Source organism: Acomys russatus, chromosome X, assembly GCF_903995435.1.
Source record: "Acomys russatus chromosome X, mAcoRus1.1, whole genome shotgun sequence".
In the NCBI taxonomy this organism is placed as follows: domain Eukaryota; kingdom Metazoa; phylum Chordata; class Mammalia; order Rodentia; family Muridae; genus Acomys; species Acomys russatus.
The window spans coordinates 1,063,633-1,085,453 of NC_067169.1; the positions used below are offsets into that span (position 1 = coordinate 1,063,633).

A 21,821-nucleotide genomic window follows, 5' to 3' on the forward strand; every position below is an offset into this window, starting at 1 on the left:
TTTTTTTTAAGTATGCTGACTTTTTAAACAAAGTATAATCCTAAGAATTAAGTCAGGGTTGACATCACATACAATCCTGTTTAAACAAGGATGCTCTAAAATCACACGTGCTTGAATTGAACGAACAGGGTCTTTCACGAGCAGAAGCTTTAACCATACGCAGGTGTCAGGTGTAGGGTATTCCTGGCTTGGCTCACTGTGAGGACTCCTGCGTTTGTTTTCTGTGCTGGGAGACTGCCTGCCAGAGCCTACAGAGGACGCCACCACTGCAAAACAAGAGTTTGCTTAAGAAAAGCTAAACTTAAAGCCAGCCATCTACTCATCAAATGTAATCTCTAGCTTAAAGCAAAAATATGTTGCCTTTGTCTGGACATGGTTCTCTAAGAGTGCTGTTGGCTCTGTGTAGAGAAGTGGGTACATAAATAAGAGTGCAAGGAAAGGCCTTGTGCCTCTTCACTTTTTAACCTGAGGGAATGAATTGTTTTTACTAAGGTATAGGAAAGATAATTTCAAAGGTTGGAGGTTTTAAGTATTCACATGAAAAAACTTTCTATTATTCAAACTGTTTGGAAGCTCTTACCGTAGTCTGAGGCACCTTAGGTCTTCCTTAGTGATATCATTGAGAATATCAGAAAGTGTATAATCCTCTTCAACAATCTGAAACAAAGGTTTAGTATATGGATAAGTAGCTTTTCAACAATATCACAGGAATACTTTGATTTAGAAATTTACCTTTTTTATTGTATTTGCATCAACTCCTTGTAGTTGCAACCAGTCTATAAGCTTTCTATCAGTTGCCAGTCCGTCAGGGGGTGCTGGATTCTCTGTACCACCTGTAATGATTCCAATTTTGTTTTACTGTATAGTAAATGTATAACCATAAAATGCTTCATATGTAACAAAGTGGATGTAATGACATATCCAAACAATGTAAATGTGATGTGAAAAGAAAATGAATTAAACTTGCTTGATTCATTTCATAATTCTTGGGTTTCCTTTCCAGAAAAACAGTCATCTCTACCTAATATGCCTTTAGTAAATTTGGAATTTGAGATATCAGTCTCAGTTAACTGCTTGTTCTCATCTATGAAGGATCTTATCTCAGGCTGGATATTCCTTACTACACTGGAATTCGAAGAAGCTTGTGTTAAGATGTAGCAGAGCTTCCAGTTCTTCATTCCAAGAGCAACTTTTAGGCCTAAGAGGCAGATAGGAGAGTCAGTCTAATATACATATCTGTTTTGATACAGAATTGTGGAGGGGCTATCACAGTTAAGATACATTTTTGTTACCCTGTCCTTTGTTTTTGGTTTTTCAAGATAGGGTTTCTCTGTGTAGCTTTGGCTTGATATCAAGGACCAGGCTGGCCTTGAACTCAGAGATCTACCTGCCTCTGCCGCCCCAAGAGTGCTGGGATTAAAGGTGTGTGCCACTGTGCCCAGCACACTCTGTCTTTTCTTAATTTTCTGAGCTCTCTCCCTACCCATTCTAATTTCTGTCCATATAGTTTTGTCTCTTCCAGAATACTGTCTAGAATCAGTATATTCTATAGTGACCTCAACCATTTCTTCGAGGCATAAAGTCAGATTTTTAGTAGTCTGTCCCTCTTTGAAACCTATATTAGGGAAAAAGTGACTTACCATTGGATTTGTATTGTAACTGAAGGTGATATAATTCTTGAGTTTTCTGTTCTAGAGTTAGCCGCAGAAGATTCTGGCACTCTTTCTCTTTTTGAACTAGGTGTTCCCAAAGTCTGTTTAAAAACACACATACCCATCACTCAAAGTATCCACATTTCAATTCAAACATTAGATACTGGGAAAACTCACAATCCCAACCATGGGGTCACAAAGAGATACAGGTGGGTTTCAGCTTTTATAGGAGAACTATGTTTTTCTTCTCCTTGACAGCAAAGACTCAATACTGAGAGTGTGGGTATATTTTGCACAGGAGTTGATGTTTGAATCCCTCTTAAATTCATATTAAAATGATATATTAAGAGGCCTTGAGAAGGGGGGAAAATACTGTCTTGTCACCATTTGAGGACACAAGTGAGTATTTGTACACCAGAAGGCAGACCCTTATAAACTAAATTTGCCAGTACTTGGATCTTAGACTGCAATTTGCAGACCTGTGAGAAACAAATTTGATTTTTTTTTTTTAGAGCAGCCTCTGTAGACTAAGACATTTTTATTCCAAAATGTATCAGGAACCAAAAGTGAATTTCTTGTTGACCTTTAAAACTCAGCTAGAAGGATATTTGGTTATTTAAAACCAAGTCAGATAAAGTATCTGCACCTATAATAGACAGCCTCATTAGGAGCCAAAAAAGTAGAGTAGTAGTTTGCTGAGAACGGCCTTACTCACTTTGTGACACAGTTGTTTTGTTTTTTTGAGAGGGTTTCTCTGTGTAGCCTTTGATGTCCTGGACTCCTTTGTAGCCCAGGCTGGCCTCAAACTCAAGAGAGTCAGCCTCCCAATTGCTGGGATTATAGGCATGCACCACCACTGCCTGGCTCACAGAAGTCTTTCTTATGGTCTCCCTGGGACGTGAAAGGCAACCTTGGTATAGTTAAGCCTCAGACTTCTGGATCTCCCAATGCTAGCTCATTAACACTAGGAGGGAACAGGGTTGCAAGTTAGAACCACGACTAGCCTTTTTTTGTTGTTTGCTCATGTATGTATCTAATAAACAAGATTAATTTTAAGCACATGCATGGCATGCTCTTTTAATTGGTTTATCTGTATTGGTTAACAAAGGACTAAACTTTAAATTACAGAAGTTCATTATTGATGTTGCCCTGAGAAGGCACGGCCATAATATATAAATGGATGAAAATACTGTTTTTGGATCATTTGGCAACAAAATGAAGTGGGAGAGGTGGATGCTTTTACCCCAGCAAGACCAAGCAGAAAGTATTAGCACTCAACAAGTCAAAAACCCTTCCACCTCTGCCCTGCCTGCCTTTACTAAGTGGCTTGAGCCTCTGGTTAATGGGAAAGATTCCCATGGTTATACCAGGCCATGACAGGCAGGCTGTGTTATTTATTAGCTAGTCACATTAACATTGAGTTGGATGATTACAAATCTTTCTGCAAAGACGTTTTAAAGAAATGGTATACGTTTTACTACCAACCATTTTATGTGTCATCTTGAAACTCCTGAGTCTTGGAATCACTATCATTCACATTTCAGGCCTTAAGAAGTATATCACATCAAACTTCTGAGTCCCCTGAGGGTTTTTATATACATTTTTCCATCCAGAACATGTGCCCAGTACCTAATCTCCCCATTCAGACAGCACTGCCACAAGCAAAACTGGCCTTTGCATTAAGTACTAGCTACTTTATTGTAGCTCTGGATGATGAATTTTTATAATTCTGTTGACAATTAGAATCTCCAGACCAAAGGAGAGTTATATTCACTAACAAGGTTGGAAAAGGCAATCTACTAATGCCTGCCTAGGGATCCTAACAAGTGACCTTCCAGGAAGGCTTAGGGACAGGACTACAAGACACACAGCACTGTCTACAAAGTGTTATACTGCCCCCCTCCCCCAACTGCTTCTGTAGGGCAGACTGCAGCTGTCCACTGCTGGGCCACATGCAATGCCAGAGGCTCCATCATGAAGACAAACTCAGATGCTGCTGCTTTTGACACAGGAGATTTGTGTATGATCCTTGACAGTACTGACTCCTGGCATTGACAGAAAGACTTGTTTACTTCCTCTTTTAAAACTGTACAGTATACCCTTGCCCCAGTTCACTGGTGAATATACATTCCCCACCCCCTCCCGAGACCTCGATAAAATTCTGAGTAGTGACCAGAGGGCCTTATACAGGGTGTGTGAGATCCTGACCTGTTGGTTTCTTCCCTGAGCTTGCTCAGTTGGAGACTTGGGTCTTGCTGGTGGGGCTGGCCCTCCTGGATAGGCACTGAGCCAGGTCTGGCGCCTCTGGGTATCGCATGTACTTCTTGGCCCAGTAGGTCTACTTGGGGATAGTCTTCCACTTCTGCATCCTTGTCTACTTCTTCAGTCTCAGAGGCAGGCTCAAAGTGGGCTTGGAGCTCTATGAAAACACAGACCAAGGTACAAAATAGCACTCAACAAGGCAATTCAGGGCAGTGTTGCTCTATGAGGGGACTACTGATTAGAGAGATTTGAATGGGCTCTCCAGTGTAAATATGGTCCTTCCCAGTTTACACAAGAAACCGACAGTGAAGGATCTAAACCAGGCCACTCTGCTTGGTTCTGGGGAGCATTTGGGAGAGCAGGCAGAAGTGACCAGCAAGGGCCCAGTGTGAAGAGAGGAAGGGGCAGCAATTCTAAAAGCCTGCCATCGACAGCCAGAGCATTAAGGTTGTGTGTTAACATTTCCAAAGGGTCAGCTGGGCGGGGTGGCACACGCCTTTAATCCCAGCACTGGGGAGGCAGAGGCAGGTGGATCACTGTGAGTTTTAAGCTGGGGACAGTCAGGGCTGTTACACAGAGAAACTCTGTCTCGAAAAAAATTTCTCTTTTTCTAAAGGAAGCCTCAGATTGGGCTGGGGACACATAGCTCAGCGGTACAGCATGTGCTTCAGAACAGCTAAGAGCCAGAGCTTGTTCCCCAGAATAGAACATGCACAGGCATGTACACACATACAGCAAGATCTATAGCCAATGTAGGGTGACTCTAAGAGCAGAAACAGCCATGTAATTGTCAACTATCTGATAAGCATGAGCGAGCATGCACACTGAAGCTGCAGTGAGCACTAGAAGATACCTGCCTTCAAATACTGACTCCCTGCTAAGATCAAAAGGATAATCTGGTACACAGTCACCTTCGTTATGCCCAGGAGGTAGGTAAACGGCACCATGAGATAATTATCACAGACTTTTAGTCCCAGGAAGATCTATGGCAGCATTTACTTAACTCTAGGTTAGTACAAAGCCAAAATGGAAACAAAAAGCCAACAGCCTTGGACACTGAGGATAATACTCGTCTTTTTGACAGCCCGAACCTATTCTTTTTTAAAATTAATTTATTTATTGTATATGAGTGCTTTATCTGCAGAAGAGGGCATCAGATCACATTATAGATGGTTGTGAGCCACCATGTGGTTGCTGGGAATTGAACTCAGGACCTCTGGAAGAGCAGGCGGCGCTCTTAACCACTGAGCCATCTCTCCAGCCCAACAGCCTGAACCTATTCTTAAGTGTAAGAGGGCCACTTACCTGGGATGAGAATGGTAACTGCAGCCTGCACAGCTCTTCGAATGATGTTGTCCATTGCAAACATCCAGTGGGGCCTAATTAAGTGGTTTCTCAGAATTCTATTGACCTAAAAAAAAAAAAAAGTCCCTATGTCTATTTTGTTGAACTTTTAAGAAACAGACTTAATAATTGTGATTTGTTTCTATTTCCTCTGAGATGAATTGTTGCTGTGTTGTCCTGGTTTTTGCCTGAGTCTTTCTTCTGAATGAATCTTCCTCTAGGTGGACCTTAAGCCACAATGGATTCTAACTGATGAATATCACAGTGAGATCAATGTCATTGGGCTGCTTGGTTATTCAAGGAGCATTTATTGAGCACCTATGACATCACCACAGACTGTATTGGGAGCATGTATGACAAGACAGACCAGACCTGGCTTTGGTATTGGAGGAACACACATCAGGTTAGACACTAAAGCATACCCACTGTGCTGGCATCTCCCCATATCCTATACATTCTCTGTGGTCAAATGTAATTGACCCACTTCACAAAATGATGCTTTTTTTATGATGTGCTTATTGTTTACAAAGAGCTGCTGAGATTTGGGATTTGGGTTGTGAACAGATAAGAAGAAATAGGTGCAACAGAAGAACAGGGTGAGTTAAGTGTGGTTTGGCTATCATGTTCTCCAGGGCCCAAAAGCTCACTTACAGCATCCTGGAATCCAAAGAGGATCAGGTGAATCTGGTTAATGGATGAGCTGTCAAAGTCCAGGTCCACCTTTAGTTTTGATATTGTGGCCGCCATCACCCTGTGCTCTGGGGAGCGGATGAAGTCCCTTAGGATTCCAATGATCTGTTTGATGTGACCAACTGAGAGAAGCAACTCTTCTGAACTCTGTCAATGACATACATACATACATACAAGTCATCTTCATTTGAGTGAGTCAGAGAGGAGGCAAAAATTTCCAAATGCATCGTGGGAAAGTAGATACTCTGTTTGCTAATGGAATTGTGGGAAGTCCTGAGTAAGGGTCTCTTTTTTGAAGCCATCTATATCCTTCCTGTCAGTCTTAGGATCCTTTGGCAGGTGAGTAGACTTAAAACCTCTGCACTAAGTAAGCTGGGAATGGTTCTGCTTTCCTATTTGACAATTTTACAGGGGCCTTGGAAGGTAGTGTTTATAGCAGGGCAATGTCAAAAGTACCTTCCCATCCATGATAAGAGGAGATACATCACTTTGCTACTACGGTGATCTAGTTAAAACTTTGTTTTCTTGCATAACCTTTCTCCCTTCAGGGGCTGTTTTCTTCTGAGTGTAGCTTTAGCATAGTGGTTCTCGGCCTTCCTAATGCTGTAACCCTTTAATATAGTCCTCATGTTGTAGTGACTTCTCCAAACTTTAAGATTGTTTTTGTGGCTATTTCATAATAGTAATTTTGCTACTGTTATGAATCATAATGTAAATATCTGTTCTACAAGAGAAGTGATATATAACCCCAATGGGGTTGCGACCTATAGGTTGAGAACCATTGCTTTAGAATATCTTTTTCTTAATATATTTTATTAATTTATTCATATTATATCTCAATTCTTATCCCATCCCTTGTATCCTCCCATTCCTCCCTCCCTCCTGCTTTCCCGCTACTGCCCTCCCCTATGACTGACTGAGGGGGACCTCCTCCCCCTGTATATGCTCATAGGGTATCAAGTCTCTTCTTGGTAGCCTGCTATCCTTCCTCTGAGTGCCACCAGGTCTCCCCATCCAGGGGACGTGGTCAAATATGGGGCACCAGAGTTTCTGTGAAAGTCAAACTCCACTCTCCACTCAACTGTGAGGAATGTCCTGTCCATTGGCTAGATCTGGGTATGGGTTAGAAGTTTACTGCACATATTGTCCTTGGCTGGTGCCGTAGTTTGAGCAGATCTGCCTGTCATAATGTTCTTGTAGGTTTCGGTTTTTTTTTTTTTTACTTTTAAAAATATATTTTACTAATTTATTCATACTACATCTAAATTGTTGTCCCATCCCTTTACAATAAATAATTTTTAAAATATATTTATTAATTTATTAATATTACATCTCAATTGTTATCCCTTCCCTTGTATCCTCCCATTCTTCCCTCCCTCCCATTTTCTTTTTTTTTTTTGACTTTTTTTATTAATTTATTCATATTACATCTCGATTGTTAGCCCTTCCCCTGTTTCCTCCCATTCTTCCCTCCCTCCCATTTCTCCCCTTCTCCCCTCCCCTATGTCCATGACCGAGGGAGACCTCCTCCCCCTATATATGCTCTCAGAATATCAAGTCTCTTCTTGATAACTAGCTATCCTTCCTCTGAGTGCCACCAGGTCTCCCCATCCGGGGGACATGGTCAGAAAAGGGGCACCAGAGTTTGTGTGAGAGTCAGATCTCACTCTCCACTCAACGGTGGAGAGTATCATGTTTGTCGGCTAGGTCTTGGTAGGGGTTCGAAGCTTACTGCCTATATTCTCCTTGGCTGGTGCCTTAGTTTGAGGAGGACCCCAGGATCCAGATCTGCCTGTCATAAAGTTCTTCTTGTAGGTTTCCAGGACCCTGTGGGTCCTACTAGTTCCTCTTTCTTCCATGCTACTCTTGCCTAAAGTCTCAATCGGATATCCTCTCCTCTGACCCACTTTCTTGGTAAGTAAAGATTTTCATGGTACGTATTCCTTGGACTTTTTTTTTTTGAGACAGGGTTTCTCTGTGTAGCCTTGGCCATCCTGGACTCACTTTGTAGACCAGGCTGGCCTCGAACTCACAGCGATCCACCTGCCTCTGCCTCCCGAGTGCTGGGATTAAAGGCGTGTGCCACCACGCCCGGCCTATTTTGTAGGTTTCTAGGACCCCCTGGGTCCTTCTATTTCCCCATCCTCCCATGCTTCTCTCATCTAGAGTCCCAATAGGATGTCCTCCCCTCTGTCCCACTTTCCTGGTAAGTGAAGACTTTCATGGGACATGCGCCTTGGGCTAGTGTCCAGATATAGATGAGTATATACCATTTAACTCTTTCTGCTTTTGGGTTAACTCACTCATTATGACCATTTCTAGTTCAATCCATTTTGTCCACAAATTTCAGAAATTCCTTGTTTTTAATAGCTGAGTAGTATTCCGTAGTGTAAATGTACCACAGTTTCTTTATCCATTTTTCTACTGAGGGACACTTAGGCTGTTTCCATGTTCTGGCTATTATGAATAAGGCTGCGCCGAACATGGTAGAGCAAATGTTCCAGAGACACTAAATCAGTTAGAAGAAAAAGTGAGGAAGAGCCTGGAACTCATTGGCACAGGAGACAACTTCCTGAAAAGAACACCAACAGCCCAGGCCTTAAGGTCAACAATTAATAAATGGGACCTCATGAGGCTGAGAAGCTTCTGTAAGGCAGGAGACACTGTCAAGAGAACAAAGCGACAGCCTACAGACTGGGAAAAGATCTTCACCAACCCTACATCTGACAAAGGTCTAATATCCAAAATATATAAAGAACTCAAGAAATTAAACACCACCAAACCAAATAACACAATTGAGAAATGGGGCTTGGAACTAAACAGAGAATTCTCAACAGAGGAATATCAAATGGCTAAAAAACACTTAAAGAAATGTTCAACCTCCTTAGTCACCAGGGAAATGCAAATCAAAACAACTCTGAGACTCCATCTTACACTCATCAGAATGGCTAAGATCAAAAATTCAAGCAACACCACATGCCGGTGAGGACTTGGAGAGAGAGGAACACTCCTTCATTGCTGGTGGGAATGCAAACTAGTACTGCCACTTTGGAAATCTGTCTGGTGCTATCTCAGAAAACTGGGAATAAGGTTTCCTCAAGACCCAGCTATTCCACTCCTTGGAATATACCCAGAAGATGCTATACCACACAACAAGAACATTTGCTTTAGAATATCTTACAAGGAGTGAGGGGGAGGCAAAGGGAGCTCTAAGCATCCCAGGGCTTTTTAGCTGCTACCTGGCTTGTTTTCCACCAGAGGGCAGCATAGCCTACCAATGCCAGGAAGCACTGTAGTAGGCTGAAAATTTACCTTTCAGGAACATTTTTCTTTGTTTTCTTTTGTCAGGAAAGGGAATGGTGTCAGGAAATAAGTATAGTAATCATTACAACTATGAGACTGTGCCAGGGTGCAGAACACCCTGTTGTCCTTGTTTATACCTGTTGGAGAACTGGACTAGGCAGAGTGGATATGATTATCAGATGCCTTTACTTGGCCTATACCTGCACCACACACTCCTGCAAGTTGGAAGCCACTTGGTTCTGTTCCTCCCATAGGATTCTGTAAAGGATGGCTCTGCGCTCACTGTCCTTGCGCAGCAGGAAGAGACCAGGGTCCCGCTCCTCTGGGGATATGACTGTGCTTCTGTCGTCTAAGGCTGTGCTTCTGTCGTCTATGGCTGTGCTTCTGTCGTCTAAGGCTGTGCTTCTGTCGTCTAAGGTTGGGCTTTCATCTGGGACACTGTGAACAAACACATTCAACAATTCCTGTGTGTCTAGGAAGGGTAGCATGTTCTGCCCTGGTGAGAGACTCCAGAAGAGGAACTCGTGGAAGAAGGCTGGTGGGCAAGATGTATGGTATCCCTTCTCCCCTTCTAGACTCTTTCCATGATATCTTGGGAGAGAGGAACAAGGAGATAAGGGGCCAAAAGGGAGGGTAAGGGAAGAAGGGAAGTAGAGTGGGTGAGGCGAAGAGACAAGAAAGGGGAAGTGGGGAGAAGGCTGGAGGAAGAATAGGGACAACCAGAGACTAGAAAGAACAGAAAAGGAACACTGGGTGAGTAAGTACCTCCTTGGCCATGCTCATCCTGCTCCTCTGCAAAACACACACACACACACACACACACACACACACACACACAACCTCCTTGGCCATGCTCATCCTGCTCCTCTGCAAAACACACACACACACACACACACACACACACACACACACACACACACACAACCTCCTTGGCCATGCTCATCCTGCTCCTCTGCAAAACACACACACACACACACACACACACACACACACACACACACACACACACACACACACACCCTTTCTGTGACCCAGCAGGTATTCTAGTGAGGAACAACCAGCACCCTTTAGAGGACCACCACAGAGGGACAAAGGACACTAATAGTACCTGAGAAGGTGGCTGAGCTGATGCTTGGGCACCTGGACCTTCTCAAAGAATGCATCAGTCTGGGCATCCGAGTCTGGGGAAATAGAGCCATGCTCGCTGCTACTGCTGCCCATAAGCTCACTCGATGAGGGCAGGGCCAGAGCACCAGTGCCACTCCGGACACCCTCTGTGGGGAAACAGCCAGAGTGGTCAGGCCCCAAGACAAGGGCTTGCTAATCATGGACTGCTTTAATCTGGTGGGGCACAATTTTAGTAAAAATGTAGGTTTGGGCTTACAACAAGACTAGGCTCTCTGCAGCAACTTGGTGAGCCACACTGCCATAGCCTCTGACCCATCCACTCAAGGAAAAGAGGACAAATTGCAAAAGTGTCATGTAGGATTTTGTAGCCTGCGGGACAGCAACCACAGGCACACTTCCCCAATGTTCACTGTTAGCAAGGTAAGTTTCAACACAGGTGACAGGCCAGACTTCAAAAATGAAGCACCAGGCTCTACATGTGGGAAAGGTACAAAATCCCACACAGGAACCTCTTGCCTTCCTCCTCTTCACATTCCTCAAAGAAGTACTTTAAGTATGGGAAGGGCATCGTAGTGATTCATGAGACTTCCCTTTGTCAGGAACTAGATGGACCACTGGCTGTGTTTGCATACTCTTCAAACCTCCAGGATTATGCCTGCTGTTCTTCACATAAATGTGCCCAGCACAGGACACTTGGTACTCCAGGGACTTGATTTCTTTCTCTGAGCATGAGAGAAGCTCAGGGTGTTCCCCAGCTACCCAGGTAGGCCTTACCTGATGGCTTGAAAGCAATTCGGCTCTTCTTGCCTTTGTTCACCTGCCTTAAGAACCCTTCTTGGAGTAGATCAGCAGCAGTGACCCGTTTGTGTGGGTCAGGCTCAAAACATGATAAGATGAAGGCTCTGGCTTCAGCTGAAAGGGCTTCTGGAATTTCAGGGTGGATCTTAAACATCCCCACCTGCATTGAAGGGACAGTTAACAATGTCAGCCTTGGGTGACCTCAGGTGCATGCACTTTCAATAGAAGCTGCCATCTCAGGATAAAAGCTTGGTGACATTTATGTACATGTCCCTCTGCTACATGATGTTTCTGCTTCTCCCATTACAGATGAACTCTATTTCCCCTTCCTTGACATCTTAGCTAGTTTCTTGTGACGTATACCAAGAAATTGTTGCGAAAGCAATACTGTGAGGCCTTTCAGGACCCAGGCCTACAAAAACCTGGTAGACACTGCTCTTGGAGTCTGGATACCTCTGAGAAGGGAGCCAGGATAGACGGCCATGTGGGAAGAGTGGTTGATCCCTCCCTGCAATACCCTTAGCCATGCAGGAGAGACCTGTCAGAGGATCTTGCCCCGGACAGACCACCAGTTGGATGCACCTATTAGTAAACCCAGGGAGGAACACCCAAAGACCAATAGCCAACTCAGAAGTGTGAGGAACAACTTTGTTTTATGCTTCTAGAGCAACGGTTCACAACCTTCCTAATGCTGAAACCCTTTATTACTGTTTCTCATGTTGTGGTGACCCCCAGCCGTAATATTATTTTTGTCGCTACTTATTAACTGTAATTTTGCTACTGTTATGAGTAATAATGTAAATGTATGATATGCAGGATATCTGATATGGGATCCCTGTGGGGACAGGGACTCCCAGTATGGGAATTGCTGCTCTGGAAGTGGTAGTTTCAAGGCAGGAAAGCCTCCAGCTAAGAATATTTAAAGATTTCAAAGACTGGTACTATCTTCCCAGATAGAGACTCTAAGAGACACACTATCTCTACCTTTATTTTACTCCACAGCCCAGGTTTTTAGCCTCCAGCTCTAGGCCACAAGCAAGGACAGCCTGAAGTTGCCACTTTACTGATAAGCACATTTTCACCTTACTTATCCACCGACTAAGGTGGTGGCTGAGGGAGGGATAAATGCTTCCCTGTTAGGACTTGCAAGACAAAGTAGCTTCAGTGCTTCCTGTCAGCTAATCCACTGCCCTGCTAAGGGAGGCCCCTGTGGCCTACAGTGGAGCAAGAGGCAGTCCCCAGATGTCATGTCTCATCATGGCATAGGGATCTTCTGTGAATATTCTTGTAAAACTACTTACTACATAACTGTTCTTATTAGATGCTGCTCTCTAGCCTTTTTAGGAGAGGTCACCCTAACCTCCATTGCCTGCCTGTGCCTTTCTCAAGTCCACCGTGCAACCCAAAGGTAGATGCCACTCTGTCTTTCATATCCACCTCACATACCACTCCTCAGCTGTTCTGGGGGCTGGTTTGACTCCCTTCCTCTACATTGTGAGCTCTGAAACTGCAGAGCCTTCTGATTGTTTCTTCATAAAGCCCTTGACCAAGTGGCATGTCTTATTCTCAGGACACCACTCCACATAACTTGAACAAATGAATGGCCTAAGACTTATGAGAATATTAGATGCTGGAGAGAATCCAATCACCAGGCTTTGAAATGCAGGGCATTATTTGTAGCACCCCTTACCCAAGCAATGGGGAAGAGTTTTGGCAGTGCCCACCAGCACCAGAATACACAAAAATTAAAAAAGCAGGACCTGAATCTAAAGTGGGAAGAGGCAGTTCCTCTCTGGCTCTTAAAATGAAAGTGGCAAAGTGGGGAGGTGGGAGGCTGGAGAGATGGCTCAGAGGTTAAGAACACTGCCTGCTCTTCCAAAGGTCCTGAGTTCAAATTCCTGGCAACCACATGGTGGCTCGCAAACAGCCATAATGAGATCTGGTGCCCTCTTCTGGTGTGCAGGTGTTACATGCAGTCAGAACACTGTATACATAATAAATAAATCAATCTTAAAAATGAAAAGAAAATGGTAAAGTGGGTTGCGTCTTGCAAGTGCATGGCTGGGGGTGGGTGTAAGAAAGGGTCTCGTGCCCTAGGCTGACCTCAAACTTAGTATGTAGCTGAGGATGGCTTTGAACTCTTAATCATCCTCCCAAGTTCTGGAATTACAGGAATGTGCTACTATGCCCAGACTAACTATATCACTAAAGGTGTTTTCTTTTTCCTTTTTTTTTTTTTTGGTTTTTTCGAGACAGGGTTTCTCTGTGTAGTCCTGGCTATCATAGACTCACTTTGTAGACCAGGCTGGCCTCGAACTCACAGCAATCCACCTGCCTCTGCCTCCCAAGTGCTGGGATTAAAGGCATGCGCCACCATGCCCAGCCCTAAAGGTGTTTTCACGAAGTAAAAACTGACTTCGCTCCAAAAAAGTCAATACATTTCCAAAGAGTTTGTACAGCTTATTAGCTCAGCAAAAGCAGGAGACAGGAAGAGGACCCAGAAAGTCACTTCTGCCCTGTGATGAATTCAGTTCATGGCTGTCAGTTGTGCTTCCTGAGCATCGTAAGAGTTCAACAGACAAGAAAGTAAGCACTTAGAATGTTTTCCTTAGTACCAGCTGCCCTAGATTCTGGGACCTGTGATGGAAGCTGCAGATATGGTCTTCAGTGGTGCAAATGGATCCATTAGAGACACTGATGTGCTGAGGGGAAGCTGTTTCTGTCTTGCAGGCCTTACATTCAGGCCTCTTTTGGGACTGAAAGGTCAGCAGACTCTGGGAAGCTGATGGGAGGCAGACGAGCTGTGAGAACCTTCTGCCAGGGCCCAACTTTAGTGACAGAATCCTGTGCTTCACATTTGGGGTGTTCTGTCCCAACATCCAAAGCACCTAAATGAACAAATATATTTTACCTTAAACATGGCGACTTGTGGTTCACCAAACTCATGGAATGGAGGCCTGCTGGTTGCCATCTCAATAATGGTGCAGCCCAAGGACCAGATATCAGCTGGAGCACCATACCCTCGAGGTCCTTGATCAATAATCTCAGGTGCCATGTACTGCAGAGTCCCTATGTAAAAAACAAATGAACAAAGACTTAGGGGGCATCATATAGCTTAAAATCTAAGTGGGCAATATGCATATAAGTATGTGGATTTTAGCTGCTTCAGCAATGGCAGATGCAACGTTTTGGTAAACCATTTGGTTGCGTCATTTTTTGACCAGTGTCATGCAATATGCTTTCCTTTAACATGATTCATACTGAGGATTATTTAGCCTCTCAAGGCGAACCTAATATGCATAGTAATGCATGTCAAATACAGGGAAAATGGAATGGGAGAAATAAACTAATCAGAAAAAGTTGATGTGTAACCCCAGCCACTGTGACTCCATCTTGTTGATAGACTTCATCTTAGGCCTACCCTCAAAGTCACTACAGTTACTGTAAAATATACAAACTGTTCCAGGAAAAAAACAACTCTAGGCCCGAGCCAATCAGGAGAGAGAAAGAAAGCACCTATGGTTCCCAGATGTTAAGCATTTTGTGGTCAGGCTAGACCAATCCCCTAGTGCCAACACAAACTTGTTAAACATCAACCAATCCTGTAAGCGCCAAACTGGAAACTCCTGTTCTTTGTCGTAACCATAAAAACCCTGCAAACCAGCAGTTTGGAGGTGGTCTACTGATCCGCTGCTTAGGTGAGGTTCGAGAGATTTTGTATATGGCTTTGGACTCCTGGTGGTCTTTGGGGATCTAGCAGTCTGGGCATAACATTAACATAGTAAAGAAGAGGGCACAATGGTGGTGGTGGGAACAGTGATAGTAAAATGCAGTGTTATAGAGATGGAGAGATGGCTCCGCTCAGCCATAGAAGGCTAGTCTCACAACCAAAATGCAGTACTATAAAAGAGGTACCTACTGATAGGCACTCTCCAGCAATAAAACTACTCAATTCAAGTTAAATTAAAGTATAGAAAGCCAGGTTTATCGGGGATAGCTCTCAGGTGCATTCAGTGATCTCACAAGAGGAGTTCAGGGAAGTCACCATGCAGACTGCAGGTTGGAAGACAGAAAAGCGGGAGGGGAGCAGAGAGAGAAAGTGCACATATGGATAGAGGAGAAGAGAGGGAAGAGAAAGAGAGAAAGTATGTACACACACACACACACACACACACACACACACACACACACACAGAGGGGGGGGGGGAGGGGGGAACCAAAATGTCTGGATCATATAAAAAGCCTCTGGGGGAGGGGGCTGGAATGTTCAATGTAGAGAGCAGGGATATGCTGAGAGAACCTAGAGGCCTGGTCTGCTTTGCTATGTTAAATAGGCACTTCAGCAGCTTGTCCAGGGTCTGAATCCCAACACCTACAAGGAGGCACATGTAGATGAATAAACACTTGATTAGAGTTTGTCTGAATTGGGGAAAGTAGCATTACGTCATTTTTTTTCCCTGACAAATAGATACCAGGACAAGAGCAGATGTACTGAGGAGGTGTGTTGGGGGGAGGGGGTGGAGAGCAAGAGTGCTACCAGCCTGCAATGCAGATTTAATCCCCAGGAAGAGTGTTGGGCAAGCATCAGGTAAGAGGTATTGCAAAAGGCACTGCTGTAAGAGTCACCAGGGAGCTCCTGGCCAAAATATCTGCAAACTGGATGAGTTCTACCTTTGCCAGAATCAACCATGAATTGGGAGCAGCCTGAGTAAAGCATGACCAACATCATCCAAAAGGGCAGCAGCTGATAAGTTTTTGCTATAACTATCAAGGAGGTAGAAAAAAGGAAAGGAAGAAATCAAGGCAAAGGGAAGAGCTTGAGCATAACTCATGTGTGGAGTCCAGGGTACAGCCCTGGTTGATCTGGAGCAAGGTGACACCTTTTCTGAAAGCTGAGTTTGGACTGTGGGTCATGAGCCACCACAGGTTGCCACAGGGAAAGTGGTAACTGGATAAGGTAACAGGAGTGTGAAAGGATTATTGAAGAGAAAAACATGGGGTAAGGGGGGAGGTTGCAGAGGCCAATAAAGGGTTTGGGGAGGAAAATCTTTTGTTTTTCTTAAATCTGGCATGAGAAGAGAAAAGAATGTGGATATGACATCAGGAGACACTATGGACTGGCAAAGAGGCTTAGAATAAAACAGCAAACTCAGAGATGACCTTAGCCAAGGCGTGACTAGCATACTGATATCCAGAGCAATGGAAGGGTCTGTCTCAAGACCATATAATAACAAAAGGAAGTTTCTGAGTTTTGTTTTGTTGGAGACAGGGTTTCTCTGTTGTATCCCTGGCTGTCCTAGAACTCACTCTGTAGACCAGGCGGGCCTCAAACTCACAGAGATCTGCCTGCCACTGCCTCCCAAGTGCTGGGATTAAAGGCGTGCACCACCATGCCCAGCCTACATTCTTTTCTTGGAAAACCAATGACATGTTACCATTATCCTTTCCTATAAAATATCAATTACTTAATGGAGACAATGCCTTATTTACTGTATAGCTTAGGCCAGTCTGGATCTCACTAAATAGCCCAGGTTAACATGGAACTGACTATACTGTACAGGTTGATGTTAAACTCATGCTGATTCTTCTTCCTCGGCCTTCCTAGCTTCTTTAAGTGTAAGCCAACACACCTAGCTTCCTATGAACATTTTAAAAACTCTTGGACAGCTGTGACCAATAGAATGTTCTGCATAAGGTAACTCTATTCTGTGCAGTCTGACATGGTATCCATCAGCTACATATGACTATTATGTTGTTGAAACATGGTTAGTGAGAACAAAAAGAAATTTCAAATTATTTTATGTTATCTTCAACCACTTTGAAGTGATATTTTAGTCAGTATTGGTAAAGACAAACATGTCAGTGGGATACAAATAAAAGCTTTTAGGCTCCTAGAGCCAAAATGAAGAGGGAAACTCTTCAGTCAGTTGCAACGTTGGGCAAGATGGAGGTTCATCTCATGTGAATTTGCCCTGTGAGGAAATCCTAGTGCCTCAGGAAGGAAACTTCTGGTGTTACAATATCCCTTACAGGCTGTTGTTGCTGTGACCAACACTGGGAGTGGTGTTGGCAGGGGGTGCTTCTTCTAAGTACAGAAAGGTTTAACAGTGTACTGTTTAATTAACTAATTAGTTAATTAATTAGGTTTTTTGAGACGGGTTCTCTGTGTAGCCTTAGCTGTCCTGGACTCTGTAGACCAGGCTGGCCTCAAACTCAGAGAGATCCACCTGTCTCTGCTTCTCAAAGTGCTGGGATTACAGCTGTGCACCACCCAGTGTACTATTTATTAAGCTCTCATCTTGTTCTGCTCTGTGATGCTGGGGCTGGTATCCTCATTCCTCCTCTCCTGCAGCTTCTTGCAAGGTTCTGCAACTAGAAGGCAATAGAGAGACTTTGGAAGGGTGGAGGTGGACTTACTCTTCCCTGTATGCTTGTTGTTCCTGTGAGCAGGCTTTGATGTGGACCCTCAGCTGACTCTAATATCCAGGTTTTCTTTTCTTTTCTTTTCTTTTTTTTTTTTTTTTTGTCACTCTACACTTCCAGAACCAGCTTCTTGCTCCTCAGAGGTACTTGCACCAGCCTAGATACATATGTTCTCTCCTCAAAGTTCTGATCCCACCTTACCATCTGTGCACTCCCACTCTTATGAAGGTCTCCTGATGTCTCAGTCTCCTTTCTGCCTTTTCAGTTTCAGTACTCAGAAAATGTTCTGTGAAAACAACTGGGGTGATTTATATTTACTTGCCTGGATCACACCTCACATACTTAAGAGGTATATAGCTTATTGATATATATTCATTGGGCATAGCGACTAATTTCATAAAGATGTAATCATACGATTATTTCATATACTTTGAGCATATTTACACCCTTCTTCTACCTCCTTTTCCTAGTTCCATTTATTTCCCCAGATAGTCTGTCATCTGCTTTTGTGTAATATTTAGATATGACTTATGAATCTATATAGGATAAGGATCCAGAAATGTAAGCACATACTTCTGTCTGATTCTGACTTATTTTTTGTATATGATAATCTATAATTGCATCTATTTTCCTGCAAAGATATAATTTCACTCTTTATGTACAAAGGTATTTTTAAAAGAGAAAAATATACATACAAGTAACATTATACAGACTGAGCAGGTTATATTTAGGAATATGTACATATATATGCACACAACAATAATTAATGAAAAAGAAACCATAAATTTGAAAGACAACAAGGGAAGCAGAGGCAGGGGGATTGCTGTGAGTTCCAGGTCAGGACAGCCAAGGATAACACAGAGAAACCCTGTTGTGAAAAACAAAACAGAAAGAAAGACAGACAACAAGGGGCGGGGTATATAGGAGGACTCAGAGGGAGGTAAAGGAAGGGGGAATGGTGTTATTATAATCTCAAAAGTAAAATAATTGTAGAAAGAACATGAGGATAAATTTACATGATACAGAACTCAAAATTAGCACTAAACCAAACAGTAATGGCTAACTGACTCTGAACAAGTAATTGTCTACCTTAGTATAAACTTTTCATAATTGACTTTTTGCTTGTTTTTTGAGACAGGGTTTCTCTGTGTAGCCTTGGCTGTTCTGGACTCGGTTTATAAATCAGGCTATCCTTGAACTCACAGAGATCTGCCTGCCTCTGCCTCCGGAGTGCGGGAATTAAAGGCGCACACCACCATGCCTGGCAACTTTTCATAATTGGAACATACTTATTTAATCTACTTGAGCTAAATGTAGAATTTTCTTTATATGAGACCAGAGTGAATATCAACTGTTTTAAATAAAGGTTATGACTCAATAAGGACATCCATATTATTTATAGCTGTGTAATAAATTACTCCCAAATTTAGCAGCTTAAAACAATGTATTGGTATATGGGATGTAGCTCAGTAGTAGATGTTTCTCTAGAATACACAAGGCTCTTGGCTCCATCCTTAACCAAAAAAGGTCTTTATGATCTCACACAAGATCTAAGGGTGGGGACCCAGAAACAGCCAGCTGAGCTGGCAGGCATGCAGTCTCCATTGAGACTGCAGTCCAGGTGTGGATTGGAGCTACATGATTTAAATGTTAGGTTAAAGTGGCTAGGTCCACTTTGAAGCTCAGACTGGGGATGAATAGGAAGCTTCCTAACTTCAGTTTCTCATCACATGGCATCTTCCAGGACTGTTCAGGTATGGTTTCTTCCAATGAGAATCATCTGAGAGAAGAAGTAGAAACTTTGTTGCCACCATCACTTTTAACTTTTCAATTCACTGGAAGTGAGTCACTATATCCAATCCGTATTCAACTATATTGGTCCCCAAATCTAACTTCTGGTCAGTATCTGATGGCCTAAAATAGTGAAAAATAAGATTTATTTATTACATATACAGTGTTGTACCTGTATGTATACCTGCACACCAAGAGATGGCATCAGATTACATTATAGATGGTTGTGAGCCACCATGTGGTTGCTGGGAATTGAACTCAGGACCTCTGGAAGAGTAGTCAGTGCTGTTAACCTCTGGGCCATCTCTCCAGCCCCATAAATAATTTTCATGTACTATTATGCATATGACTTTCATAATTCTGTAAGATTGGGCAAAGGAGGTGCGATATACTGCTATTCCACATTTTACCCAGGAGGGAACTGAGGTTCAGAGAAACTAAAGGGGTTGTTGAAGTTGGAACCAAGGTCTTCTGTCTCTGATTTCAGAACTTGACATCACTAAATTATACAAAAAAAAAATCACTGAATTATATAGCAAATCAAGAAGTACTGCTGGAGAAAAAGCTGCCTGAAAAAGAATGGCTTGGGGCTGGAGAGATGGCTCAGAGGTTAAGAGCACTGGCTGTTCTTCCAGAGGTCCTGAGTTCAATTCCCAGAAACCACACGGTGGCTCACAACCATCTATAATGTGATCTGATACCCTCTTCTGGCCTGCAGGTGTATATGCAGACAGAGCATGTATACATAATAAATAAATAAATAAACCTAAAAAAAAAGAATGGTTCACAAAGGGCTTCAAAGACACAGTATTCCCTCATTCCCACATACCAATAAGATGGAGAACAACGGTAGAAACCTCAGCACTCCATTTGATTTACTACTATATTCACAGTAAGTATCTGCTCACAAGAACAGCTGACAGAGACATGGAACTACACAGGTACTTCAGATAAAGGTTCATTCCCAGTGGTACGTGTATACATGTGAGTGTCAGTTCTACCAAAGTCTGGACTCTGGAGAAAACCAGTCAAGATGGCATTGTGATACACTTGAACCATGCATGAATATTGGAAAACTGCCTTGTCCTGCACCTGGCTCTCTTTGGGGCCTCACAGTCTCACTAGCTTTCCTCTAGGAGGCGCTCACTTGTCCTAGCCCCTGGGTGGTGGCATAGAAGTCACAACACAGTGTCCAAAAGACCCACAGGTGCTGATTTAAGCCCCTTTGGGATATATTCCACTGGAAGCTTTTGGTAGTTTTCAAAGAAGATTGCCACTATGGCATAGGGTGATTCTTTGACAGAGGAACCAAGCTATGATATAGATACTACAGCAAGGCATGAGACAGGGACCACGGGAACATATTTTCTAAGGGAGCTTCAGACTCCTCAGTATACAATTTGGGCCCCTTATTCAGGAGCCTCTCATCCAAATGAAGAGGCTCAAAGAGTTTCAAGAGGAAAAAAAATAGATGTGGGGTGGCTATTGAAAACAGCTTCCTGGGGCTGGAGAGATGGCTCATTGATGGTTAAGAGCACTGTCTGCTTTTCCAGAGATTCTGAGTTCAATTCCCAGCAACCACATGGTGGCTCACAACTATCTATAATGAGATCTGGTGTCCTCTTCTGGTCTGCAGGTGTACATGCAGGCAGAGCAATGTATACATAATAAATAAATCTTAAAAAAAAAAAAAAAAAAAAAAAAAAGAAAATAGCTTCTTTTGAGAAGTGTGCTAGATTGTTTACCCAGTGCCAAATAAGAAGAGTGAGTTTGGGGGAATCCCAAGAAAGGTATGGCTAATGGCAGCTCAAGCAGCCCAATGGATTCTAAATTCCTGCTCTTGAAAACAGAGCAAACATGTTTATCATCTCCCATAGGTCCCTTGAGATTTTGTTAGCAGCCCAAATTTCAAATCTTTTTTTTTTCCCAGACGAGATTTCTCTGTGTAGCCTTGGCTGTCCTAGACTCGCTTTGTAGACCAAGCTGGCCTCAAACTCACAGCGATTGGCCTGCCCTTGTCTCCTGAGTGCTGGGATTAAAGGCGTGCACCACCACAACTGGCCAAATTTCAAATCTTTTTTTTTGTTTGTTTGTTTGTTTGTTTTTTTTCTTTTATTTATTTATTTTTTTTAATTAATTTATTCTTGTTACATCTCAATGTTTATCCCATCCCTTGTATCCTCCCATTCCTCCCCCCCATTTTCCCATTATTCCCCTCCCCTATGACTGTTCCTAAGGGGGATTACGTCCCCCTATATATTCTCATAGGGTATCAAGTCTCTTCTTGGCTACTTGCTGTCCTTCCTCTGAGTGCCACCAGGTCTCCCCCTCCAGGGGACATGGTCAAATGTGAGGCACCAGAGTATGTGAGAAAGTCGTATCACACTCTCCACTCAAAGAACTCAACCCCAAACTTTCTATCCAATAAGA

General features: G+C 43.2%; 1 protein-coding gene across 1 annotated transcript in view; it reads right to left on the bottom strand.

Annotated features, from left to right (window-relative positions):
* Positions 1-173: 173 nt before the first annotated feature.
* The window catches only part of Map3k15 (mitogen-activated protein kinase kinase kinase 15), a 152,111-nt gene continuing 130,463 nt past the window's right edge, over positions 174-21,821 (bottom strand). The window contains exons 20-30 of the mRNA XM_051140967.1: positions 14,089-14,246; positions 11,154-11,337; positions 10,360-10,525; positions 9,452-9,689; positions 5,910-6,095; positions 5,220-5,325; positions 3,861-4,071; positions 1,641-1,753; positions 733-833; positions 581-657; positions 174-266 (exon numbers count right to left, since the gene is read on the bottom strand). Coding sequence (XP_050996924.1) covers positions 194-266; positions 581-657; positions 733-833; positions 1,641-1,753; positions 3,861-4,071; positions 5,220-5,325; positions 5,910-6,095; positions 9,452-9,689; positions 10,360-10,525; positions 11,154-11,337; positions 14,089-14,246 — 1,613 coding nt within the window. The 3' untranslated portion in view covers positions 174-193. The remainder of the gene's footprint in view (positions 267-580; positions 658-732; positions 834-1,640; positions 1,754-3,860; positions 4,072-5,219; positions 5,326-5,909; positions 6,096-9,451; positions 9,690-10,359; positions 10,526-11,153; positions 11,338-14,088; positions 14,247-21,821) is intronic.